This window comes from Colossoma macropomum, unplaced genomic scaffold (assembly GCF_904425465.1).
Source record: "Colossoma macropomum unplaced genomic scaffold, Colossoma_macropomum, whole genome shotgun sequence".
NCBI classification, from domain to species: domain Eukaryota; kingdom Metazoa; phylum Chordata; class Actinopteri; order Characiformes; family Serrasalmidae; genus Colossoma; species Colossoma macropomum.
Genome location: NW_023494791.1, coordinates 42,798,055 through 42,826,022, shown reverse-complemented (window position 1 = coordinate 42,826,022; position 27,968 = coordinate 42,798,055). Strand labels below are relative to the sequence as shown.

The window sequence follows — 27,968 nt, the reverse complement described above, 5'->3', positions numbered from 1 at the left end:
CTTCTACTCTTATGATGTCAAGACTGTAACAACAGCAGAACCCCTTTTTTGTGATATATAGAACTTTGTACCATCCGAAGAACCATTTCGCCATGCAAACACCCGTTTAAACATGGGATGTTTCTACATAGAGCCAATGGTTCTAAACAGAACCACTGCCTTCACTAAAGAACCCTTGCAGAACCGTCTTTTTAAAGAGTCTAGAGCAGTTGTAAACATGAACTTACTCGTTGCCACAGCAACGGGCGAGGCGCTCAGGCCCCGCCCCCAGGGAGCGCGTCGGCGGAAATGAGGCACGAGGAAGCAGGGAGAAGGGCAGAATTTTAACGGGCACATTTTTGGGGGAAACCTCAGCTGTTTTTGTTTCTTAAACATAAATTAATCAAAAAACGGCGTTTAAACCGAGCAGTAGACGACCGACTAAAGGCTGCCAAGGAAAGACATTATTCCACAGCCAGTTCCTTCGCTGCATTTGAACGGAAAGTATGACTCTGAGGTAAAAAAGGTAGCAACGTCTTCACGTTTTGACAGTATAATCCTTTCTGTTTGCTAAAAAATAACGCTGTGAAGTAAAATAACGCAACATATAAATACCTGAGGATAGTTTTATACATGTGTCGTGAGTATAGCTTACCTTGCTTGCCAGCACGAAGCTGAAATCAGCTTCTTGTTCGAATAATTTTCCGTTCCACCTTAAATGGTGCAGCAGTTACGTTCTGGCGTCTCAGGTGCCTGAATGCAGCTGCTGCACTATTTAAGGTGGAACGAATAAATTCAACAATAAGCTGGCGAATAGGAAGCTGACTTCAGCTTCTTCTTGCCAACTGCCATTCTTTTTGCTTAATAGCAACACATTCAGTAAATTCTTTCATGTTTGGCTCACTGAGATGCTTGGGTTAGTTTCTACAGCTGGTGGAATAAACAAACCATTCACTTTTGTCCAGTGCCAGTGTCCGAGCCTTAAGTTGTATTTTTTTTTATCTCCTTTGTCAGGCTACTTTTGTGGAAGATGCACTGTGGACATACAAGATGCCCTGGATGCTAACTTGTCTCCCATAGTTGTATTCCTTTTGAATGAAGTGCAAAGGAGGGACAATGTAGATTAAACTGCATACATTTAATCCCAGCCTTTACATTTCTACCTAATATTGGTCTTTTCCACTAAGGGCACTCTTGTAGTGTTGAGTCATGCAGCCCTTATACACCTAATCAAAGAATGAAGCAGTGATTTGAGCTGTTTTGTCAGATATAGTAGGCCCCATCCATAAAACGCAATACAATGTCACTAGCCGAGCAGTCACAGAAGTGGTTCCCGACTCACGTCCAAGTGACGGTCCTCCAAGCGGCAGACCTCCAGCCGAAGGGCAAGAATGGCACCAACGACGCCTACACGATCATCCAGCTTGGGAAAGAGAAATATTCAACGTCGGTGGCGGAGAAGACCTTGAGTCCAGTATGGAGAGAGGAGGCTTCGTTCGAGTTGCCGGGCCTCCTTGTGGAGGGCAACCCGGAGATTTACGAACTGTGCCTCATAGTCATGCACAGGTCTCTGGTTGGGATGGATAAGTTTCTAGGACAGAAGAGCATCAACCTCAACGAGATATTTGACAACAAGGAACGAAGAAAGATCAAGTAAGTGACCCTTGTTCCAGTCTCTTTTGCCTTCTGTTGGAAGGTTATGACAGGTATGAAGGAATGTAACTGAAACATCTGAAAAGAATTGCTTTCACTTTGCTTTATCCTGATGGTCGAGTAGTAGAGGACCGTGGACCATATCAACAGAAGTCAGTGCGGTGCCGTAGTAGCCAGCCCAATAATCTTATTAAATCCAGCAGGCTAATCCCTTTACCGCACAGACCAATGCTTAGGTCAGTGCTGGATTGAGTTACTCTGTGCCAGGGGTGATCTTGACATGACTAGCCTAATTTTGTAAGACTGTACAATTAACTGTGTATTAATCTAAATCCTAACTCTTCCATCCTAATTGATTACTGTGTCAAAATGAGGCGTTTCTTTGAACAGTTGTATTGAGCAAATAAAAGCAAAGTAATTTCACTTGCGTATCCTCTGAGCAAGTAGTGATGACCAATCTCAGATATTCACTTCCTTTCAAACCACAGGAATTCACACGCTGCATATATATATATATATATATATATATTATATATGTATATATATATATATATATATGTATATGTGTGTGTATATATTTATTATATATGTATAAGTGTTAGGTGTTCATGCACTTGCTCAGTCTACCATTTAATTCCAGGCACTAGACCCCACCCATGTTTCGGTCATATGCCTGTTCTGAATCACTGTGTTTTCCCCTCTGTAGTCATAGTGGGTCACAGTAACGTGCAGCGCGTAGGCTGTCCACCTCATTCTTGCAAATATTCTCTGCGGCATCCTGTGTCAATAGCGGCATGCTCGATTTGTCAACAGCAGACCACTAACGCAATAGGGAAGTTTTCTTTGTCTCAGCTAGCAACCACTAAGTCGTTCTTGAAAGCCAGTATCAGAAGTTCATAATAATACTAAGCTATCGGCATTGGCCTAAATGTAGGTCCGTTAATTTTGGCTAAATCAATCTCCACAGCGACGTTAAGATAGTTTTCCTGAAATTTGTTGAAATTTAACATTCACCTTGTTGAAGTGAGCTCTATTTGAGTTTAGTTTAGAGTTTACAGTATGATTATTATAAATCTATTAATAAGGCTTTACTGAAGGGCAGCATTCATAGCACTGCATCACACCTACAGAAGCCTTTTTCGACAGCTGATATAAACCGCTTTTATACGGCTTGCATCAGTTGTCATAAAGCTGCTTGTGTATTATTATGATTATTTTCCTTTTTTATTTGACCCTAGAAAGGAATATGACGATGGGTGCTTTGTAGAATAAGCCTTCGTTAGTGTTTAGATAGGTATAAGATAAGATCAGATAAGATAATCCTTTATTAGTCCCACAACAGGGAAATTCTCATATGTAAGCTGTCACGAAAAGCTGATGTAGGTCTCCTGAATGGTGCCCTACAGTAAAGTGCTATCATTCTTTCAACTTCTTAAACTTTTAGGGGTTCCAAACTTCTATTCCTCACTCTCATATAGAGATCGAGATTGTACCACTATTTCTTTTCCTGTACTGATACTGAAATTTTAAGTATCAACCTGATCTTTATTTGGTATTAGGCTGATACAGGTACTAAGTATTGTAATAGTACACTAATAATATGTACATTTGTGTAGTACTTCTATAGTGGTGGCTGAATAAATCATAGTAGTCACTGGATATTAAGCCTTATGATTAATAATTGAATTAAAACCCTGAAGATTAAGGGGTTGAGTGCAGTATGTAATTTCTCAAGTTCATTAGTAAAAATGCAGAATACCCCTGTTTAGTCCGTTTCACACACATGCATCAGATACTGTAGTAGAGTCCATTCTGTTTTGAATCCACATAATCCAAATTGAAATTTCCCTGCCTAATACTCTGAAACAGTCATAGTCTTGTACCCCTCAGCCTTGTGTAGTGTATAATTAAGATATACATGTTCGACCACCCAAAATAAGTGTAATAGAAAATACAAACAATGGAAAAAGGCATGGCCAGAAATGTTTCATCTATGCCCTTGTCAGTCAGTGCTGTGTGGAAGAAACAATGAGATGAAAAGATAGCGTGTGACTTCAGAGCAGGCCTTTTCTCTAGCAGAGCCTGTAAGCAGATGAACGAGTCTGGTGAGGACAATTACTTACAATCAGATTTCCTTTCTGGTTTGTCTGGCCTCAGTGACTAACAGGTGTATTTCACCCAGTGGGCCCTGTTTTACCAGGCCCAGCCCGCAGCAGCTTTTAGAAACGCGTTCAGTCAAGCATTCAAACAGCTGCACATTTTGCCTTTTTCCTGTTAGAATGATTTGAGGTAGTGCAACTGTTTCTGCTTGTACATTATGGTACATGCATTGTTAGCCCCTCAGCTTTAGATTTTCGTCTAGCCGTGCATAGTGACCTGTTCACTTTGAGCTTTGGAACTGTTTGTTGTAGGAGGAATGTTATCCGTCATTGCTGGTCATGTATTACAGTCACTGGACATGTCACTGATAGCGTGTAATGTGTAGACTTTGTAAATCTCTCCCATTGTTGAAATCTTGATTGTTTCTATTTATGTTCTTGCATAGTTAAATAATTGTGAGGGAATTCAGTCTCACCCTTCTTAATTGTATAATACTGTGTTGTCTCTGAGCCTGTTAAAGGGGTCATATTCTGTAGTTTTTGTATTTTATTATATTCTGAGGTCCACTGTTGTCTTTTTTGTGGGTTTATGTACCAAACATTCATTCATTTTACATGACTATTTTCCTTCCTCTCTATTTGACCTCTGTTCACTCCTGGCTGAAACACTCCTTATACCAGGGGTCGGAAACCCAAATGTTAAGAAGAGCTATTTTGTCCTTTCAACAAAAATCAAACCACCTTGGGAGCCACAACACTTTATGTATTTTATTGAAGTAACATTTTACCATCTTGGCTGTAAATGTGTCTCAGTGTGTGCTGAAGTATAGGCTAAAAAAATAATATAAACGAAAACGCAGGCTTACTTTGCTCTGCTTTAAGCTTTAGCTCAGCTGTAGCTGCTTTTCTCGCATCTCCGGCAGGAAACTATTTTGCAAAAGTGGAATAGTTTCTTATAAAATGTCTCGACTTTTTACAAGGTTGAAGTCAGCTTCTCATTCTCCAGCTTCTTGTTTGAATTTTCACGTTCCACCTTAAATGGTGCCTGAGGTGCCAGAATGCAACTGTTGCATAATTTAAGGTGGAACAGGACAATTCGAACAAAAACTGACGAACGAGAAACGACTTCAGCCTCACGACTTTTTAGTGTTTGACAGTTTCTGGTTGCAGATTAAATGTATCAGGAAACCAGCTGGAGTGATTATAAATGCAAATAAGTCAATTTGTCCCCAGATTTTCAATGTCCATCTTAAATGTTTCTCTTTGCCTTTTCGTTCGCTACTAGCTAGGCAAGAATGTTGTCTGCGTTGCTATGGTGACCAGCAGTCTGCGTGATCTTCAGGGTTAAAGGGTGAATTAGCATTAACATTAACTCCAGCATTTAGGACCATTTATTGTTAAAACAGTGTTAGAACGACCAGCAGAGCTTTATTTACTGCATTTTATTGCCTAAAAATCTAATTCTGCTGTGGAGCCGCAGCAGGGCAGTAAAAGAGCCGCACATTGCCGACCCCTGACTTACACATTCATGAGTAGGCGGGACTAAACTGCTGTAGACTGAATGGCTGGATGTATATATAAATGTGTTGTTTTTCATAATATGACAAAACAATAAATGCAAAACGGGCTGTTTCTGCAGTTTAGTTTAAGAGTGAACATTAAGTTTTGACTTTAACAGTGTTTACATACTACTTTAATCTCTAATATTTAAAGAATGTTTTCTTTGTTATGGGTCTCTGCAGTTTTTCGGAAAGACACTGTAAAGTTTTGTCATGAAACTAATTGTTTAAAAAGGGAGCAGATTCAAGCAGATAGGCTCTATCATCCAAAGAGTCTTTTAACACGCTTTATTCTCTACAATCTGAATTCGATACAGTGTATTATAGTGCATTAGAGAAGGAAAGCCTTGGCTGATGGAATACTGTAATCTCCCGTGTGGCATAATCTGGCCGTTTGTCAGTCATGCAGAAGTTTGCAATTGAATTACCTCCAAGCTATTGCAGAGTGGAGCTTAGAGTCCCATCTGCTGGTAATTATCATATAGGCTACATCATCACCTCTCCAGCACATTAGAGCCTTTCCCCTTAGCCAGAGAGACAGTGGCACGATATGTCATAATCACTGCCAGGCGTTTATTTTATTTACTCAAGCAGTCCGTGGAAAGCACACCTAGGGGGGCTTTTGTCGTACCGTAAGTCAAGCGAATACTGGCTTGATGTGAGCACAAATCTCCTTGTAGCCCCTCCTTGGCCTTTGAGACTTAGAGTCCCACGCTGGCCCTGTTCTCTCTGACACATAGTATGAGTCCGTTTTGACATCGGGCTCGACAGGCCCTAATTATCACGCACCTGTGTTTGTTGATTGTGCGGAGGTTCCCAGCGGTCCGCGCTGAGTGGGAGCGTGTTGTGAATCCGGGCCCAGGGAGGTTTATCTTGGCCTTGACGCCCATGGTAAGAGCAAGAGGTCGGGCCTCTTCTCATCCTGCTCACTTCAGAGCTGCCCTTCTGGGCCCGAAACCAGGTAAAAACCCTTGCGCGCCCGGCTACACATGGCAGCCCTGTGTGTGAATGGGCTTGAACCATCCACTGACTGTGGCATGATGGGAACGGCACACTTCACACAGTGGCAGGCTGCGGTGGCCCTGGCGGAGAGTGAATGAGTGTTTACAATGGTGCTGGCATGAATATAAAGCGGGATGTCAAACTCCATTGCTGGAGAACTGGTGTGTGTATATATTAGGGGTGGGTAAAATGACGGTATGTAATCATTATTGTGAAAAATTATGCCACAAACAGCTTTTCTGAGCGTAATTTCAAGTTCAAGACAGCCTTGCTTAATTGGATATAGTGTAGCATGTTATGGGAAACATTGCATTAAAAAGATGTCGTTTTTAATGTGGCACTATTGGTGCCTTGTGTCTGTTCACAACCTCATGAATGAAACAAAATGTTGTAATGTGTGTTTTGTATATGTAGTATATTCTTAGGGATGCACTGATAAGGGCTGACAATTGGCTAACATTTATAAATGTAGGACAACATCTACCTCCATTAGCATTTCAGCAAAATATAACATTTCAGTAGGGTTAAAAATGAAAATAAAATTCTGACATTTAGCACAGTAACCCAGCGTCACCTAAACATTCTGCTCTTCTGGAGTACCATAAATACGCCATCAAGTACCAGTTTGAAATATTGGTCAAATCTAAACATCTCTCCTACACCGGTTTTATTTTAAGCAGTTATCTGTCCATACTGATATGATTCTGATATCATTGTGCATCCCTAATATTTTTGCCATATTGCCCACCTTAGTGTATATTAAGTTTTTGCTTGCAGTCTGCACTGATCCTGCAAAAAATGCCCAAAAAAGTCTAAAAATCTAATGCTGTTAGCCAGACTACGAATGTAGCCTGTGAGGAAACCACAACCTTGAACAACTTTCTGTCCATATGTTCCGGTAGATACTTGCTCCCTATTGGGCAGTGCTGTGTGGCTTATGAAAATGCTCTGTCATAAGCAGGCAGATATAACTATCGGCCTCTAATTAAGTGATTAATGGGAGAAAAGTGGTGCCTCATTATGTCAGCAGGCCATTTATTGCTGCATTGTTTTGGAACATCAGTCCAATTTGTTGCAGCTGCAGCAAACAAACAAGTATTACTGATGCTATCAATCCTCAGAATGGGGACTGATGTCAGCTATTCTTGGTCGGTCCACTTAGCAGACCAGCAAAAATGTGATGTATGTGACCCCTTATATCAAGCAGTGGGCTCCCAATATTACTAAGGTTGCCCTGCAGTCATCAGGTTTGATTTAAGTAGTTGAAAGTTGAGTTTTCACCTAAACGCAGAGGTGGGTAGTAACTAGGGCTGAACAATTTGGTTTTGTTTTTTGTGCCAAGAAGACTGGCATATCCACGTTTCTGTCTTGAGACTTGACAGCTGGACATAATGTGCTAGATAGCAAGGCAGTTGTGTTGTTATGTAAACAGCACATGGATGCTTGGTTGCTTTTGTTTGTTCTAACTCATCTGCAGGTGCTTTAGAAGCTCTGTGGTATTAGGTTTAATTTCCCTCTTAAATCTTGTTAAGACAAGCTGATAATGTATCCTATAACTAAAAATTACAGCTCTTAATATTTAAAAATGGTACCCTTTTAAATATCAATTTTGATATAAAAAACAATCTTTCATATTAATCTTTGTGCAGTACAATGTCAAGTACAGTTTTGATGGAATTGTACTCTATTTTAAAATGCTAATTTTGTTTCTGCTCATTTATATTTGTAAAGAAATGCTTTTTACTTAACTTTACTTTTTAATTAACATTTTAATTACTAATGACTTATCATGTTAGTGACAGCAGCTGGACTGCTTTCTGAGCAGTCACGCCTTTGAATTCTGAGGCATATTATTTTATTTTAGACTTGATAGACTAGACTAGATCATATTATTTTAGAATAGAGTTTAACAAACTTCAGATCTTATGCTGATAGATGTACTAATACTTTTAGTATTAGTATACATTTAGTCTAATAGCTTTTCTATTACTTTTATCTCATTGTTTTACCAAATGTGGGTTTAGGCTACACTAACCACCTCTGCCTAAACGTGACACTAATTCTGATTCTAAAAAAACACCTGTAATGCTGATGTCCTAAAAGAATACCTCAGATGGTGCATCCTTCTGAAAATCATTGCTAAAGTTGTCTGTCTCACTGACTACTATTGTATTCACACTATTTGAGCTCTACTTCTGCCAAAGTTCTGCCGTTTTAATTTTCAGAGTTTACTTGTTTCCCTTAGTCAGCTGATGAAATGTATAGATCACAAGCAAATGAAAATAGCTCTGCAGTTAACATATAAAAAATGCACACATGTTTGATTTAAATGAAGGACAGATAGTTTACCAACCTAAAAAATGTCAACCTCTGTATGTGCCTTTTACATGTTTGGTAAAGTCATTGTGTCTGAAAAGCAATCTTAACTCGAATTAATATCATAAAGCAAAGAAGTAAATGTCTTTTCACTCCACTTAACATGTCTGTTTGACAAAGCTTTGGTTTGGAACTGCTTTGTTTCTCACCATCACTGTGTTTTATGTGATTCACTGAGAGTCTGAATTAGAAAAAATCTGTCCAAGCGCCTTAAAAAAAGCTTTTACGGCAATATACCTTCTCGTAATTTATGTTGCTACCCAGAAATATTCTTCCTTTTATAATCTCCAAATCTTGGTGTAAGCCGCGAACGAACAAAGGCCAGATTTGTGCAAATGTCACCTCCTTTTCACAGAGTTATGGCATCAATCACATTACTTCCAGAAGAGAAAGCAGTAGAGGTTAAGCAAACAGAAGCTGGGGAATGGCCTAGACAGGGGTGTATTACTTCACATTCTTTATGTGTCCCGAACCAACGCAGTTACCAGGGAATTATGTTTATCCCTGCTATAATATGCGTTCTCAGGCAGGGGAAAGGCTTTCAAATGGACTAGCCTGTGGATTTGTGTGAAGTGAAATTGAGTTTCTCAGCAGACAAACACATTGCCCCCTTGTCGTGTGTTTTTTAAATGAATTATACATACGGAGCAGTCTTGAAAGAGACACTTTCCAGTGGCTTCACTGAACAGGGGAAATGAAAGTGCGATAGACTGTTTCCATTTTGTTTTTATCAAGCTGTACAACTGTCAATTTCCTCACTTAAGATCGCTAAATCACTCTTCTGTCTCCACCAGCACACCATTTAGGAAGCTATTATGTTAACGGCCTTCATTTGATTTCTAACTGTGCACAATCATCATGCTATATTCAACAAATATACAGGAAATAATTAATGAAATGATGCACGTCAGTTTGTTCCTTTATTTATTCATTTATTGCAGTATTTATTAGTTCATTCGGCCGTTCACTCATTCTATCAGAAACGGTGTGAACTCCTCCTTGTAAAGGTATATGTGCCTAATTTTTGTCTGTAGTGCGGCCTGATTTTATAAGCCAGGAACAGTTAAATAAAATAATAGTTATTTTCAGTATATATTATATTACATTGTATTATATTAGTATAATATAGTATAAACCTAATCTTTATTATATTACTGTTATAACATATGTCCTCTTTTTTCAATTAAATTTCAAATCAGTTTCCTTTTTTTGCTTTTATGTACTTTGAATGTCCTTTTATTTATTTATTTCCTTAATCTACTTGTTTTATTTTTATTGTTTTCACTCTGAGGCACTGAGCACTTGTCTTTATTTTTCCTTTTGATGTTCTGTTTGCTTTTATTTATGTAACACCCTTTGCTTTTGTGTATGAAATGTGCTCTATAAATAAACTCGCCTTGCCTCATAACAAATGTCAGCTTCAGTTAGGGATAAATTTGAACATTGCATTGTATTTTGAAATACAGTGTTTTAAAGTAGAAGTAGCCCTATTTTTTTCTAATATACACATAATTATCTTTCTTTTTGTCCCTGTTCCCTGTTAGCTGGTACACCCTGGATTCTCGTCCTGGCAAGAAGAGGAAGGAGAGAGGGAAGATCCAGGTGAGCATCCAGTTCATGAGGAACAACATGACCGCCAGCATGTTCGACCTCTCCATGCGGGACAAGCCACGCTCGCCTTTCTCCAAGCTCAAAGACAAGATGAAGGGCCGCAAACATGACAGTGCCTTCTCCGACACCTCCTCTGCCATCCTGCCCCGTTCGGGACAGTGCGAGACTGACTCTCAGCTTCCCCAGGGCCTGCCGAACCAGCATCTCCAGCCACCAGCCGGCTGGGTGGAGCCCAAACCCAAACGCTCTCTCCTAGCAGGAACTCAGAAACTCTCTGCGGCACACTCCATGTCTGACCTGATAGGAACCCACTTCAGGCCCAAACTGGACTCCATGAACTCTATAGAGGAGAGTGGTGAGGGTAGAGCACAGCCTTTTTCTGCATTTCTGTTTTGAATTCAGTATGGCAGGATCTTACGAAGAATTTCTGTCAGCTATTGGTTAGCTACTGGCTAAAGTTCATTTAGGGAATTGCAAATTTTGAATAGACATTTAGGAATGATTTAAATTTATGTATATTTACAGTTTTTCCCAGATGAACTCAGTCAGCCAAGACGTTTGGTTTTCAAAGTTTGCCTCTTTATTTTTGAACTGTGAAGTTAATTTAGCCAAAAAGTAGGCGAAGGTTGCTTGTAAGGTTACTTTTTTGCTGAAATTACTCAGCATAAACTATGTCATTTAACCTTTGAGATTACTTAATACTATTTGAGGCAGGTGTGCACTGATTTAAGGATACAGTTTGCTTAATTCTTATTAGTAGGGTATCAGCTTCCATTACGTGTGAGCTGCATTAGCATTGTAGCTCCACTACGAAACTAAAGAAGTAACTTTTGGACAGCAAACACGTCTCTTCTGAATTTTTTTTATGTGTTGCTGACTGTCTCTTTCTTTGCTCAGGTGGAGTTCCCCCTCACAGGCGCTCTCAGAGCGAGGTGCCCGGTTACCAGGACGGTGAGGCGGCGGCCGACCCGTTTACAGACATTGGCGACAACATGCCGCAGAAATTTGCTACGCTCCCCCGCAACCGCAACCCCTTCGAAGGAGATCAGGCGGTGTTCTGGGACCGGGCGGACCGGAAGGAGAAGAAGGAGAAGGTCAGCCTGCTCGAGCGAGTGACGGGAAAGAAAGAAGGACGGAAGACGAGCAACGGAGCACGCTCGGGCAGTTCAGGGGACCTCCGATCTCCGAACCCGTTCACCTCTGAGCAGGCCAGCGACACCAACCCCTTCCTTCCACACTACATGCCCAGGTAATTTTTAGGCTTCTCGTATGTTACACAGAAGGGTAGGTGATATGACAATTTGTTGTTGATATTATGATCACACTACACTTTGCTGAGCCAATTGCAAACCACCATGTCCTGAGTGATTGGATGTTAGCCCATTATGCCAATATCTATTTTTATTTTTTTTTACCAGTCGTTCTCCAAAGCTTTCACTTAACAAGTTTTCTTTTCTTTTCGTCACTACTCTTTTCCTGGTGCACTGTTTGGTAAGGATCCTCGGAAAAAACAAAATGTCTTCTGATGTATTCAAGTATCACAGTGTGTTTTGCCATATCAGCAGCCCCAGATACTACATTTTAATCACATTGTGCATCCGGTTCCTGAGAACTCATCTTATGGTTCTGGTGTCATTCTCTTTTTATCAGTATGTTGGGTTAATGTTCCTAGGAACCACAGTTGTTAAAAAAAGTGTTTTTGCCCACCACATCCTGTATTCATAACACTTTCTGTAAGATCAGAGTATACCCTAGATCTGCTTGAAATTCGTAACCATGCCACTTCTCTTACTGCTGGACGATAGAGATGGCCCTAAAGCCCCTGTTTAATCAGAGGAGAAGGTGTGTCATTAGGAAGATTTTATCAACGTCATTAGGCGTCATTTTATCCTAGCAGACTGGACTTACAGGGCCTTTTCGAGCCTCAGTAGTGATATCTGATAGAGTGATAGAGCAGTCAATTAAGCACTTATCTGGCTTTGGCCTGACAGGCCACTCATCCTCTGGACACCCTCAGATCACAGGTCACTGAGGAGGCCACGGCCTCGGGGAAAACCTCACTTTAACAAAGTGACAAAAATTCCAAGAGCCAGTGATTTTTACGAACTAGATGTTCTGCAGTAAATCAGAGGTGGCACCAGTCTGATACTCGGTAAGGGTATTGTGGTAATTCATGAAGAATGTGCTTGATTTAAGTATCAGAGGAAAACCAAAGAACGAATCCTTTATTTCTGTCACAAATCTAACTGAAAACATCACAGAATTGAGTGTAGCATTGGTTGATGTAAAGTGAACTAAGAATAACAAGTACATAGATAGGCATCATGCTAGAATTACAATTCGTTTATTTTAAATGGTCTGTTCTGTGCACATTTGTATGTAAGTGAAGTGTGATTATTTTAAAGAGCTTAACTAAATAGAAAAAAAAAGCTGAGATCATGTGGTAATGATGTTGGCTCTGTATTTCCTGTGGTGTAGTAGTGTTTGAGCCGTCTGAGCATTGTACTTTTAGATGGCTGTCTTAAGTGAAGTGCTTTACTTAAAATGGCTCATTTTAAAGCTTAGTTGTTCAAAGAATGAATATCCGATTAGCATAGAAAGTTGCAGTATCAGAAAAAGAAAAGTAGCATCATGCCATGTCTTGGATGGATGGACGGACAGTCTTAAAAATGTATTGCTAATATTGTAGCCCATGAAATGCAAGCCTTTGTCGAAAGAATGTAGTGCACAGGTGACAATATTAGTAATACATTTTTAAGACTATCTATCTATCTATCTATCTATCTATCTATCTATCTGTCTATCCAATTTACTACTGGTTTAAAAAAAAGTTATTTATTGATTTATTTCATGCAAACAGTACTTATATTCTTACATGTAAACATAACTGAACCTTTAAACATGGGGCATGATATCCTACATTAATACCATATTTATGGTACCCCAGATGGATGAGATTGTTGAACTTGCTTAGTGCTGCAGGTAGATGTCACTGCTAAAAAAAAAAACAGCTTCAGGAAATACGAGTAAAATCATGTCTCAGCTCTCGTACATCAGGCAGAACAGGACGTTTCAAATGGCCCCAGGCAAAATGGCTAAGCAAACAAGGCAGTAACCAGGTTCAAAAGTTCATTTGGTAAATACATTTTCTTTACCAAATGCTAATTTCTGATCTTTTTTCACCACATTACTCCCCTTTTTTTTAACCTGTACGTTCGGCATTTTTTCCTCCATTCTTTTATAAACCGATAGTAATCTTCCATAAACTGCTTTGAATCCAGTTAGACTGTTTAGTTCAGGGGTGCCCAATCTTAGACCTGGAGATCAACCACCCTGCATAATTTAACACCTGATCCAGGTAATCAAGGCTTTCAGGGACATCTGAATATTATAGCCAGGTGTGCTGGATCTGAACTCTCCAGGGTGGTGGATCTCCAGGACTAGGATTCAATAGTTTATTTACTGAATTTGATTTATTTAGTTAATTATTTAACTATTTATTTTATAAATAAATATTATATTTAAGTTCAAATACAGCTTAAGCATATTTGAAGCCTTGTTTAGTTGTTGAAGCCTATTTTAATTAATTAATAATTAATGAAATGTTAAGTAAACATTTTGTATTGTTAAGCTAAGTCAGGTTACCTTATTTAAACAGTAAAATATGTCATATTGTGGTAGCAGTGGTGTTCATGCCTTGCCAACTATAGATTTATCTTTCATCTTATTCTTTCTCTTTGTCTTAATCTTTTTTTAAAGACACTTATCAATTTTTTTTATATTATTTTTATTAAAAATTTACTTTCTGATTTAGCTAGCAGTGTTAAGAGTAGTCTAAAGACAAGTTTTGGGGGTTGTACTTTACAAGCATGTATTTTTTTAGCCTTTTATGTGTTATATTCTCATGTAAACTGTCACATTTATTTCAGAGCTGTAGCCTGCAGTGTCGCATACGTGTACATCTTCACAAGACAAAGTAGTAGCGGTTCGTGTAGAGCTAAAAGCAGTGGGCTACGGTCTACGGTCAAACCATAGCTGCTTTGAGGAACATCAGTCATGTCACTGCTGACTGGATAGATATTCTTGGAATGCAAGCTTTTCCACACAGGCTACACTCTGCTAACACGTTACCAGGATGACACTGATTCCATACTGAAATTCATAATTGGAGATACATTTAAAAAACAAAGCTTCTGAAGGTTCAGACCGCTGTGTCCTCAAAGCTGGTTGCAGCCATGTAAGTGGCCACAAACCGGTCTGTAAAGGACGTCTAACATTCGCAATTGCATTTTATATTACTTCATTACAGTTTTGTAGCCAAATTAAAGAAAATATACAACAACCACAGCTTTTAAAAGATGAGTCTCAACTCGTAAGTGTTTGTGTTGCTCACTGTTTGAAAAAAGGTCCACAGGAAGCCACTAGTGTTTTTTTTTCTTTCCCCTGTTGTCTTGCTCAACTGTTCAAGCTGCATGCGGCGTCCCTGAAATGGTAATTGACCACAGTGATTGTTGGGAAATGGAAAATAGACACATAACTCTCAGCGAGAGCGTGGGAGGTCACAAAGTGACTACCTGCCCTCCGTTTCCTGTTAGTGAGCCAAGACCACGCTGTCTATATTTGACACTTCAGGCAGGATTTGAGTTTATTGAGGTCAATTTGATAACGAAGCTCATTTTATAGGTCAGCAGCTACGCTTTAATGTGCCTGTGCTTTACTTGTTACTGAGTATAAGTATGGAGGTGTTCACTGTCTCCAAAACACAACTATGTTTACTGATGAGTTAATCAATACTTTGCTTTTTGGAAGTGAGATTCATTGATTTATACATTGTCAGGCTGAAAGAGAGTGTTTTCTTTTGTGCTGTTTTGCAGTGATAACACGAAACCCATCAGTAATGAAGACTTGAGCCAGAAGAAAAAGGCCTCCCCAGAGAAGAAACAAGGCAAGAAGAACACAAGAGAATCTGTAAGTTCTCATTTCTTTTCTTGGACACGATGAGTTGGACACCCTAACCTCTGCAACACTGATCTGTCTTGTGCAGCCTGTTCCCTGTGCCTACACAACAGAGCTAGACTTCTCATAGTCAAGCAAAGTGAGGAGTGCACTAGTGAAAATTCCTCTGTTTTGCGTATTTTTAGTTTTTTGCCACAAATTCTTTTGTCAGCATAACAGCTTGAAAGAAAAGTAGAATCTTATATATATATATATATGTATATATATAGTATATATGTGTTTTACAAATTCTTGCCACCTCTTTGCTTTAATGACTGTGTGTACTTGAGCTGACAGACTCCACAAGTTTGTAAATGATCACTATTGGGGGGGAAAAAACCCCCCAAAACTCACTTTGTTTAAGCCATAATTTTGAGCTACAGTAAGCAATAATCATTATTTTCGCCTCATATTTAATGCCGTTTCCTAATTTAACAGGGACAACTGGGTAAACCAAAAATTAACATGATGGTATATTTTCAGTGTCTTGTACACATTTTGTATGCATCAGTGTTCCTTGATGGTCATTTTGACCCCAGGCTGTTTTAGCTGTATAAAACATAAGACATAACATTTACACACACTTGTTTTTGTAGTTTTGGTTGATTTGGTTGATATTGAGGTCACTCTTACATGCAGTTTTATAGTCTTCAAAAAACTTACCTCTGCTCCAGGGCCCTGACCTAACATAGCCATACCAGTAGGAGTACAAGAACCAGTGATGGTCCACACGACGCAGGAGAGGGGAAAAACATAATTCCCACCAGAACTTTATTTGCCAGACGTTTAAACTGCTGGAGTCAAATTGACCCCAAGGATAAAATATGTTATCAAATTTGAGGATAACAGGAGGGTTAACATTATATCTCTTCAGGGTGCAGCGTCATCTGACCAGTTTAACATTTTAACATGCTAGTTCACTAGACAAGCTCTGTGCGAACAGGTTTCCAGAAAGAGCGAGAATAGTTTAGTTTGTCTGAACACTGGTCTGGAGGGAAAGCTACCGTTTACTCTTTGTTCTGCTGCTTTAGCGTTTTTTCTCTTTTGATGGTAGAAGGAAACATGGACAGTTAACGTGGACAGTTAAGTCACTTATGTGTAGACTTGTGTATGTGACTATCCTTAATTTAAAGGAAATGCTCCCAGACCTTTTTGACTTTCAGCCATAATTATTCTTTTTCGTTTGCTTAAATAGAACGAAAAAGAACGTCTGCTTACATAGATAGAACACTAAGTGTATTGCTGCTCTTCTCTTGCCACCTCTTTGCTTTAATGACTGTGTGTACTCGAGCTGACAGACCCCACAGGTTTGTGCGGAATCTCTGACGAGTAGATCAGATCCATCTGAGAGTCGTTTGAACACATACTTCAGTGCAGGCCTGCAGAAAACGAATGTTTACATAGTTGCTCATTCATGTGAATTAATTGACTAATAATCAAATAATCTGCTGTAAACGTTACAATGAAATATTTATCAATGATACAACACTAAGTGTATTGCTGCTCTTTTCAAGTTAAGTTGTTAACTTACTGATTGTTGGACATGACTTTAAAAATGTAAATGAAAAATTGACAACACAAATATTTGTTGACATTTTTATTGTCGACAGTATTGGCAATGTTAAATAATTGTTTGAGCTTTTGTTTGAGATTGTATAAATTCTAAATGTTTCTGTTTTTATTTTAAGGCTTGAATGAAAACACAGATTTTCAATGTAGTCTCAGACGTTTGGACCACACTGTAAATGCAACTCGTCAAACCACAGTCTAAACAGCTGCTGAATGATGATTTTTTTTGTGTGTTTATACTTGGATTTAAAAGAAAAGTTCAAACTTGCCAAAACTTTTAATTAATCATTTATTGCAGTACTTTTTGACATCGCAGTAGATGATGCTGGTCTCTGCCATGATATCACTGGTGACACTCTGCTTCATCTACCATTTATCTAATTAGCAGATCGAAATAGCTGCTCATCGTCTTTGATCTAGGTGTAATTTGAAATGGTGCGATGTTATTAACGTGTTCCCCTTTTTTAGCGAGTGAACAAGCTTGTACATTTCATTCAATAATTGGAATTCCTATTGTGAACAGTGTGCAATTTGTCACTGGTCTGACAGGTCAAACTTATGACCGGTGTTAAACAAGGGTGAAGTAAGCACCATGTCTGGCTTTTGTCATAATTGTAATAATGGTTATTGTCATTATGTCCAGCATGGAATAGCGTTTACTTTGCACGAAGGGAGACTGAAATGATATTTAAATGGTTAACACAGTGCTGAAAATGGCTTTCCTCACCCGGCGTCAAGACCGCGTTAGCAACACGTCTGTGAAATGGCACTGTGAAGACCTAATTAAAGTGTGAGGGGGAGGAAGCCGGTTGAGACGTTTCAAAGGACTCGAGTTTTAGATTTTCAACGCAGAGGCCCTCATTAGCTTCAGTAATGAGACAACTGGAGAATGCCAAGTGCAAGTCTTATCTCGCCGCTTCCCCTGATTGCACAAATCTGTTCGTCAGCGGTTTGCTAGTTCATGGTCATTTCCTGGGCTCCCTTCAGTGGCGCTGCCAGCTCTCGCCTCAGTGCCTTTCTGCTTCACCCAGTGTCCTGTTCCCCTAAATCCTCCTCCTCTTGCTCTACGCCAGCCCTGTGAAACACCTTCTTTATTCGACAATGAGTTTCATTTCGTGGCTAGAAGTTTTTCTTGGCTAGTGGAGGACCGTCATCCGAAGCGATGTCTGCGTAGATCATGACAGCTTCACAGATTAGTGAAGGCAGGCAAAATTCAGGGAACCCATCCAACCAACCTTATGAAGACAAAACATCTTAGCTTTGACAGTTTTATGAAGGCAAACTGTTCTTTGTTGTTTCCCCAGGGAAAAGAAAAGGAATGTCAGTAGCTTTATCTTTATTATTGTTATCTGAGAAGGCTAATCTTAATTGCTGCTCTTGTCAGCTCATCTAGTCAAGGTCCTGGGTCAGTGTAAGGACTGGAGGCTGGCTAGGAGTCTGAACGCTCATCCATCTCAAACACACATCAGCTACCGACTTACTCAGCTTGTGAGACCACCCCCCCTCCCCAAGCTCTCTAGACATCTCTACATATGTCTTGCGTATTGCAATGCGCTACTTATTCATAACATTGTAATTATTTACATAAAGGTATGTGCATATACAGTACTGTGCAAAGGTATTTCTGAGGGCATTACATAAAATAATCCACCTGGGTGAGGAAGGGGAAGGTCAAAGGAAAGCAAGGGAAAAAAGATGATTTCCCAAAACTGGAGTTCAAAAGGTTTACAGAAAAAAAGTTAGAGAAAGTGGGACTTTTAACAAGTGGTAGACCATCAAAACTGTCACCATCTGATAAACTTTAGTACTTAAAGCTTTCATTTTTTTTAGACATTGGAGAAAATCAAGCTCCACTCTCTACACTGCTTTAGATAAAAAAAAAAATAGGTGTGTCAGTCCATCAGTTCCACTGTGAGAAGACAGCTCAATGCTATGGGTCTGAAAGGATGTGTAGCTGAAAGAAGCTCTTACTGAGAAAAAGAGACGGACAAAGATTGAAAAAATTGGCAAATCATAGAAGGTGCTGGTGTTCTCATAACAATGGACTGACCACCCCAAAGTCCAGACCTCAGCATCACTGAGTGTGTTTGGGATTAATTGGATAGTGAGAAGCAGAAAATGCAAAACCAACTTCTAAGACTGAACTTTGGAGGTGTGGAAAAATATCCCTGCAGATTTCTTAGAAAAACTGAAAGCGTGTCTCCTAAGGAACTTTTTTCCTGGTGCTGAGAAAATGAATAACTTGCGCTTAATGACCATTTTGACTTAAATAGCACAGTACTGTAAGTCATGCTTCATGACATCATTATTATTATTATTATTATTATTATTATTATAAATGCTTAAGAGCTCATTAAAAATGTTACCAATCTATGATGTTATAATGTTGAAAAAGCTTATTTGCTCAAGTTTCATCATAACCAGGAATACAGAAGTCATCGTTTTTAGCTTGTGTGATACGTGAAATCTTTCTTCATAATGCCACAAACCTGACAACTTGGCAAAGCTTCCTTTAAATGTAATTATGGCATATAGCCTGTGCCGTAATGCTGTTCTGCTAATTAGTAAAGAGCGAGATAATAGAAATGTTAAAGGTTGTAAATGTTAAGAGTTGAAACACATACAGTGCTACTAATTTTGATATATTTGCAATTTAAACTGACCTTGATGTAGAATCAAAGCTCATAGTTCAAAGCCATTCATTAATCTTTTCATGTTGTGCTTGCGGCCTGGCGCGGAAATGGAAAGGAACAAGCTGTTTGGATTCTTCAGACAAGAGCAGTAGTCATTTAATTTGTCTGAGTTAACAAATGAAATTAGGTCCTCAGGAATATTGTAGAATGTTTCAGCGAAATGCATAACTACATTTTATCATTAAAAAAGTGATGTGTTTTCTTAGTAGGTATGAACATTTGGTTTAACTGAATTCTGTACTGGTTTATTTAGTGGTGACTTCATTGGGTTACTGTAACTGACTTGAATCCCTTTTTTTCTGCTGTGACATTTCATCTTCTTGGTTTCTTCACATTGTCTAGGAGGCTGAGCAGCGCCAGACCAGTATGGCAGCATACAGCGGCCTTTCGTTTGAAGAGGTGGTGCAGGAGCTGATCAAGCAGAAGGAGGTGGTGAAGAAGAAGGATGCCCACATCCGCGAGCTGGAGGACTACATTGACAACCTGCTGGTGAGAGTGATGGAGGAGACACCCAGCATCCTGAGGACGCCGTATGAGCCCAAGAGGAAAGCAGGCAAAATCTCCAAGAAGTAGAGGTGAACTTCATCGTATCATCAGAGTGGTACATCTGATGTTTGAACAAGACATGCAAGCAATGAACAAAAGGACTGAAATGAGCAGTTCTGGTTACAGGCAACCTTGCTAGTTTACATGTGTGACACCTTAACTAAAAATTGGTTACAGAATGAAGGATTAAGGACTACATACTTCTGTCATTGCCAAACATTCTTTTTAAAGGTAGGTTTGGGCACAGGCTGACTAACAGCCTTTTCTGTCAATATATACACCGATATTTGTGGCTACCTTGTGCTCGCATACCTATTTAGTTTGTGGTAAGCTGTAGAGAGAAAAAAAAAACTTTCTTTGTGCAAGGAGACCGACGTTGTGATCCGAAAACAGACTGTGTTCAGTTGACTTTGCTGTCCTAAGCACAGCAATAATAATGATGAGCAAATATTTTAACCATTTGAATTGACAGTTTATTTTATAATGCACTTCAATTTATCGCCACACTCATACTCAGTATTGTTGCTATCAGAGTTCAGCCACATGTTCAGCCTTTGTGGGTATGTGGCAACCATTGCACTCGTATCATAGGCACCTACCTGTCTGTGTGGAGGGTGCTCAGTTGTTGCTGAGTACGATTAATGTCTGTTGTGTTTACTGGATATCTTAGGAACGTAGAAAGGCAGAGTGCAGTTTACTGTGACCTTGTGGCCATGAGCTGTTTGATAACAGGGTATCTACACTCACCCCCTGCTGAAGTGTGTTTACACTGTGCTGTGAGACTAAAGAGTGAAACTGGAACTCCATCATCATCTACCATCATGGAGTCCATTCTTAGGTAACCGAATGTTGCCAGACTGCTGTCAATGTTTCATGAGTTACGGAACGTTTTATCACTACTGTCGCTTATTTCTAATAGTGATCAGTTGAGCTGGTACTGGAATCTGTTTGGTGTGGTTTGATATATTTTGGGGAGAGGGTACTAGCACATTGGTACTTACAGTGCTGTGGAAAAGTATTTGCCCCTCTACCCAATTTCTTCCATTTTTGCATATGTGTCACACTTGAATGTTTCCAATCATCAAACTGTTTTTAATATTAGACAAAGATAACCCAAGTAAACATAAAATGTTATTTTTTTAATGATGATTTCATTTATTGAAGGAAAAGTGCTGTTCAGCCCTACCAGCCCCTATGTGAAAAAGTAATTTCCTCCTTAGCTTCTAAATCAACCAATTAACCAAATTCAGTTGACTGTTGGGACAATTTCACTTGCATCACCCAGGCATGATTACTGCCAGGCCTGTTGAATCTAAACATCATTTAAATAGAACCTGTCTGGCCATGTGAAGCAGCTAGAAGGTCTCAAAAAGCAGCACATGATGCCACGTTCTGAAGAGATACAAATACAGATGCAAACAAAGTCATTGAATTCTACCAGTCTGGAATGGGTTACAGAGTCACTGCTAAGGCTCTGGGACTCCTGCGAACCACAGTGAGAGTCATTATTCACAAATGAAAAAAACTGGATCAGTGGTGAAATTTCACCAAGAGCGCTTTGATGTTTCATTTAGGAGGTGACCAAAAAACCCAGACAAACATCTAAATCCTGCAGACCTCACTTGCCTCAGTTGAGGTCAATGTACACGATTCCACAATAAGAAAGACACTGGGCAAAAATGGCATCCATGGGAGAGTTGCAAGGCACAAACCACTGCTGACCAAAGAAAAAGGCAAAGGCTATCTCAAATTGCTAAAAAAATATCTAGATGACCCTCAAAACTTCGGGATAAGATGATGAGTCAACGGTGGAACGTTTTGGAAGACGTTACATTACATCTGGCATAGCTAACACTGCATACCACCATATGAACATAATTCCACCAGTCAAACATGGTGGTGGTAGTGTGATGGTCTTGGGCTGGATGTCTTGTCGTAATTGATGCAACCATGAATTCTGCTCTCTAACAGAAAATCCTGAAGGAGAATGTCTGTCCATCAGTTTGTGACCTAAAGCTCGAGCACAGTTGGGTTTATGCAGCAGGACAATGATCCAATACACACAAGCAAGTCTCTTTGAATGGCTCAAAAGAAGCAAAAGTAAGGTTTTAGAGTGACCGAGTCAAAGTCCTGACTTGAATCCCATTGAGATGCTGTGGCAACGACCTTAAACAGGGAGTTCATGCTTGAAAACCATCCAGTGTAGCCAAATTAAAACAATTCTGCAAAGAAGAGTGAGTCAGAATTCATCCATAGTGATGTTAAAGACTCATCGGACATTATCGCAAACGTTTGCAGTTGTTACTGCCAAGGGTGGCACAACCATTTATTAGTTTAGTTTAGGGGCAGTTATTTTTACACATGGGTGATATAGGTTTTGAATAAATTTTATCTTCAATAAATGGAATGACAGTTTAAAATCTGCATTTTATGTTTACCTGTGTTGTCTTCTTAGAATATCTGTGTGACAAATTAGCAAAAATAGGAGAAATCGGGTGGGTGGCAAATACTTTTTCACAGCACTGTACTAGGGGTGCACCAATATTGAATGTCTGGGCTGATAATGATAACTGATGATTAACACTTTGATGTCACGGATATCGATACTGATAACAGATTCGTTTGATGGTGAAACTTACTTTTGCATAGCTAAATCAGATCTGACAGTTGTTGCAAACATTTGTTGCTCATATTTCACATTTAGCAAACGTTCTTCTCCAGAGCTGCTTACAGTGCTGTGGGAATGTAATGTTAGAACTCTTACCCAAGCACTTTTATTAGGATAGCAGTGCTGCTTGGATGGGGTTGGACATTTTTCATACTTCTGTATACAACACAATGGAAGTTGTCACAGTACGGAAAACATTACAGCACGTTTTTATATCCTCAGAGAGTTGTCAAAGTAAGATGGACAGTCTACTTTTAATGTAAATCTAAAAGTACTTTTAGACTAGACTACTGACATCTGTTGCTTCGGTGTCTGGATGGGCGAGATGGGCCGCTCCTCGCTCTCTTGCTCCTCGTTCACTGGTCGGAGAAACCGCACTCCTTGTTTGCTTTGTATGATTCATTATTATGATGTTTTTTATGTCTTGAACGTACGAACAAGACACTACACACTTTGTTTCATGAATTATATAATTTATGGCTGCTATTAAACGAAAAACTAGATAAGCATTCAGTGCTACACAGGTTTTTTTGGAAGATATAGGCTTGAAGTGATGGCTCAGTCACAAGCTAGAAATCTACTAAGGGTAAGCAAATGCATCTTCTTTATCATGCGCACAAAAAAAGTGGATGATTCGAGTCTAAGTGTAGTATCTGTAGAACTTTGCTGCGGTCAGTGAATTTGCGGCCTAACGTAGACATTGCGTATGAATGGCCGTGATGTGCAAACTGTAGACTCACTGCTGCACCACTCATGTCAAGCAGAGTAGTCAGTGTTGCAGGGACTGTCTGGCTTGCGGGATGGAGTGATGCTAGAGCGACTTTGGAGCGAGAGAGAACACTGACGTTCCGACTTTCTGAAAAGTCGCTCTGCTTCCAGCTCAGATGCTCTGCTGGGTTGAGTGGAAAGTTAGGTAAATTAGATTTTTCACCAAGTCGTTCGCTTTAGGTGTGGCTGTTGTGTTGATTGGTACGTTTTGAAGCTTTTGTATAGTAAACATCAATGTTAATGTTGTCACTGAAGGAATTAAACATTGTCATTGTGGGTAAGCTTACATAGGAACACCGACCTTGTTAGGTTTTGTGGAAAAATGAGGTAAATGCCTTAACATGGACTTGCTAAATGCTGCCACTGCTGTAATGTTTTCCATGCTTTGATGAAAAGGGTCTATTGAAACTTCAGTCTTCCATATGAGAGGCAGTGATGTTATCTACTATTTGAATGAGTTAAAAAGAATGGAAGTGTCTTGCACTAGTAAGTATCCATGCGAACATGAGCGCACAAGTTAAATAACTGGTTGTAATTATCAGCCATCATTCTGATATCAAACTGATAATAATTGATGTCTCCCATTTATCTGGGAATAATGTATTGGCCATTGATATATATAGTGCACCCCTAGTATTTACGTGTTGAAATGTACATGTTGATACACTGGACTGGTACACAGTTACACTACTGAGTCTTTAATTCTAGTCATATTGAGGATAACCTTGTTGAATCGAACAAAAAAGCAGTTGATGCTCAGTTTCCAAAGATCTGATTCTGAATGTTTCTCAGCTAAACCTAAACGTGCTGGGTCTTAGTGTCGTCAGCACTAAGTGATTTGCACTAATGGCCAGATCTATGAGAACTCATGTTGTGTAAATATAACAAAAAAGTAATACAAAATCAGTTTTTAACCTTAAGGATTATCAATATGTTTCACTCTTGCACCACCTCTTCTGTTTTCTTCTCCTCTCATTACATTTTCTGTTTGTTACTTTTTGTATTTGATAAAAATCTTTCGTTTAATCAAATTGAACAGTTTTAAAAGTGATTTGATCAACTTCATTTCTCTTTGTAGACCTGATGTATTGTGTGAATTTTATTTATATCCTTTGGAAACTGAACAACGTAACATTTGGTTAATGTACTTGTACTTTTCCTCTAAAACCTAATGATAGCTCATGGTTATTTGGGGCAAATACATTTCATTAGCCTAATTTCAAGTCTTATTCATTACAGTATACATGGTTAAGTGCAATGTAGGCTAAGGCATTGGCAATTGGTACATTTAAGTTTGGTTAGAACAAAAACTTGTTTACAAATTGTTTTATAGAGTACTACGGGAGTTAAAAAGGTTTGATATTAGTGTTTCTACATTTGATCTGTCAAATTAATACAGAACTTCTAATATTACATGTTAAGACAAGGTCTTTAGAACTTAGAAGCCGTTTACTGTGGGAGATAAACCACCATCTCAAGAACTGTCACTGTCTGTGGCTGCCTTTTTTAAAAACACCTTAATATGTAAGGTTTTTTATAAAAAACCCAGTCAGTTGCTATTATTCCAGCTTTCTAATTGGATTGCTTGGCCAAAGTGCATGACTAAGACTATGCACACTGAATATCTTTAGCACAAAACATCGAACAAAAATGTCTGTCAAGCTAAAGGAAGTCACCCTGTCTAGCATGCTATTTTAATGCGGAGAAGATCCTACTTTTTAAAGCACTTCTCCTTTGTCTGGGTGACTCACCTAGACTCATTGCTGTCTTGTGCCAACAGCAGTCTGCAGGTGGGCACGTACACAGTATAACTTGCTAGCTGTTTGCTAGCTAAGAAAAAAATCTTAAGAATTAACCACAAAGTCATTCTTTAACTTTTTTTAAAACACATTCCTGACACTAGGTATTGCAATAGGTGTTTCAAGTCAGATATTATTTACCCTCTTCCATGCTGATTTGCCTGTCAGCAATATTAGGATGATGTGTTGTGTAGAGGTGGATGAGGTAGCAAAAATTATAGGATTGCATGCAAAAGTTTGGGCACCCTTAATCAAATTACGTTTTGTTGAATTTTTTATGTGACAAGTACACACCTTGTACTGAGATGTGCACACTTCTGCACATTTTAGTGTACAGTTACTGTTTATTTGCTGAATTTAACATAAAAAAACCATAAAATGTAGTCTGTGCAAAAGTTATGGCACAATTTATGTTTTTGTTATGTTAAGATGAGCAAATAAATAGAAATTGTGTGCTTAAGTATGCAGACAAATGGCAAATCTGATCATATTTTCACCTAGAAAAATATGTAATTTGACCAGTGGTGTTTTAAAAAAATCTCAATACTTGAAGACATTTTCATGACAAATGATATGTATCACGATATTTAGGTTTTCTGAGGCTAGCAAACAAGTTGGAATGGTCAAAATGCAAAACAGCGCCACATTAAAAAAATATATAAATGCATCATTTCCAATTTACAAGGGAGTTACAAAGTTACTGCAACAGCTGTTACAGGCTTACATATACTGACAATAGCCATGATATGCTCAGAAAAGCATAGCATGCCATACATTATCATAATAAAGAGAACATGTCGTTACATATCCCTAATCTTGTCAACAGCAACATTGAGTTACTTCCAATGGAAAGGTCTTTATTGTAACGGTCTTCTTCCTGCAGCTCTTCAAGTCTAAACATCACAACAAATGCTGTAAGGTGGCGCCTAACACTGACTCAGAAACAGTGGTCCTAACTGATTAACAAGGCGTATGCTAAGCCCTGCTGTTTCCAGCGGTGTTTGGTGTAGAGTCTACAAAACAAAGTATTGCAGATGAACTGTGAGCCTGACTGTACTTATGATCAGCTGATTGTCATTGAGTTCCAACATCCTTAGTGAAGTAGGTTTTAGTAGTTTATTTTAATGTATTAATAGTTTTGACCACTAAAGATGTGATCAAATTTGATAATAGTTAATTTCCCAAAAATATCCACAAAAACACAAGGTGTAATTGTTATCTGCCTTCTTGGGCAGGTATTCCTTTGAGGGGGAACCTAAGTGGGAGGTAAACAATAAATAAATAAATATATACATTTGGGGAAATCCTCAGAGTAGTTTAGTTTATCACTTTTAATTTATTCAGTGGAAACTATGACTGGCCCTAATCTCTGTCAAACTTGACCATCCTATCTTTGTTGACTACATGAGGGCGGAATATTCAAATGCTGAAAAGGCTCATATTCTTCAAGTATTTGCATGAAAAAAAAATGTATAAGACAAAAAAATTCAGTGATTTTATATATTGGTGTATACTAACCCATTTTGAATGTTCTATTAAATGAAGGGTGAAATAGTCACTTGGCAAAAAGAATATCTGCAAATAGCGACCCAGAAGACTAGTGAAGTAGTGAAGTTCCACTTCTGCTCAGAAATTTGGAATCGTTTGTCATATTAATACTTTGTGAAATTTTATTCATCTTCAGCTTGTAGTGTAGACACTGATAATACAAAATGGGAACCGGATATTGTCGAGTACTTGGGGAACAGTATTTAGGGAAAGCTGTGATATTATCAGGATTTTCTACTGTTCTTTTCCCCCATTCATTTGAATAGTAATAGTAATTTTAATATTATTAAACCATTGATTAAAGTGGGGATTCCAGACTTGTGAGCGGTAGTGTAAGTAGTCTGAACACTGTGCTGGTTTGCCGTTAGTGCAGCCACAAAAACTGGATTTGAGGGTCACTGTATGGATGTATTTGTCACTTTTCCTCAGTGCTTAAGGAGATGGAGGTCTTTACTTCCATGCGACTGAAGTTTTGCACAGTGCATTAGTGCCACCCACAGTGTTACACACAGTGCGAATGCTTTCGAGTTTGCATGGATGTCAGATGTACAAAATATAAATGAGGAAAAAAAAACATATTTTGAAATGTGCGACCAAAAGCTTTGATACATATTCAAAGCACTTTGACATAATGGTGGTGTTCAGATTAGAAATCAGCTCAGTCATTTAATTATTAGTATTTTTTTTAAATAAATGCTGCCAAGTGCTGCTGGGCCAAGTCATTCACGCTAATTTGAGATGTAAATGAGTGAATGTTGGCTTTTTCAGCTGCTGTCCTTTGTTTATTTTGACAAAAGTCGTCTTCCATGTGGTGTGTCGAGTGTCTGTGTAGAAAAGTTCTCTTGATTACGATCAATTTATATGTAACTTCCTTGCACAGTGAACTCTTTGAATGCTTCACAGCTATCAAATGACTTTCCAGTGTTTTATTCCATTGCCTATGCATCTCAGTTCAGAGCTGTTTTTGTGTCCTACTCTGAATGTATTTCGACCAATCAGCAATGTCTGTAATCACAAATGCAGGCGCATGTACTTGACCAGTGTCTAACATCTCTCTTTTTGTGTGTCCAGTATATTGAAAATGAACTGTCCTGTTTCATCAC

At 38.9% G+C, this 27,968-nt stretch overlaps 1 protein-coding gene across 2 annotated transcripts; it reads left to right on the top strand.

The window, feature by feature from the left end:
• The first annotated feature begins 278 nt into the window (after nucleotides 1-278).
• Nucleotides 279-23,527, top strand: LOC118810952 (rab11 family-interacting protein 2). Of its 2 annotated transcripts, none has more exons than XM_036575117.1 (6): nucleotides 279-496; nucleotides 994-1,632; nucleotides 10,213-10,634; nucleotides 11,177-11,528; nucleotides 15,154-15,247; nucleotides 19,879-23,527. In XM_036575117.1, the coding sequence occupies exons 2-6, from the start codon at nucleotides 1,280-1,282 to the stop codon at nucleotides 20,107-20,109; spliced, it is 1,452 nt and encodes a 483-aa protein (XP_036431010.1). In that variant the 5' UTR covers nucleotides 279-496; nucleotides 994-1,279; the 3' UTR covers nucleotides 20,110-23,527. The 2 variants fall into 2 exon arrangements, with proteins under 2 accessions (XP_036431010.1, XP_036431011.1); XM_036575118.1 differs by having other exon boundaries at nucleotides 285-505.
• The last annotated feature ends 4,441 nt before the right edge of the window (nucleotides 23,528-27,968 follow it).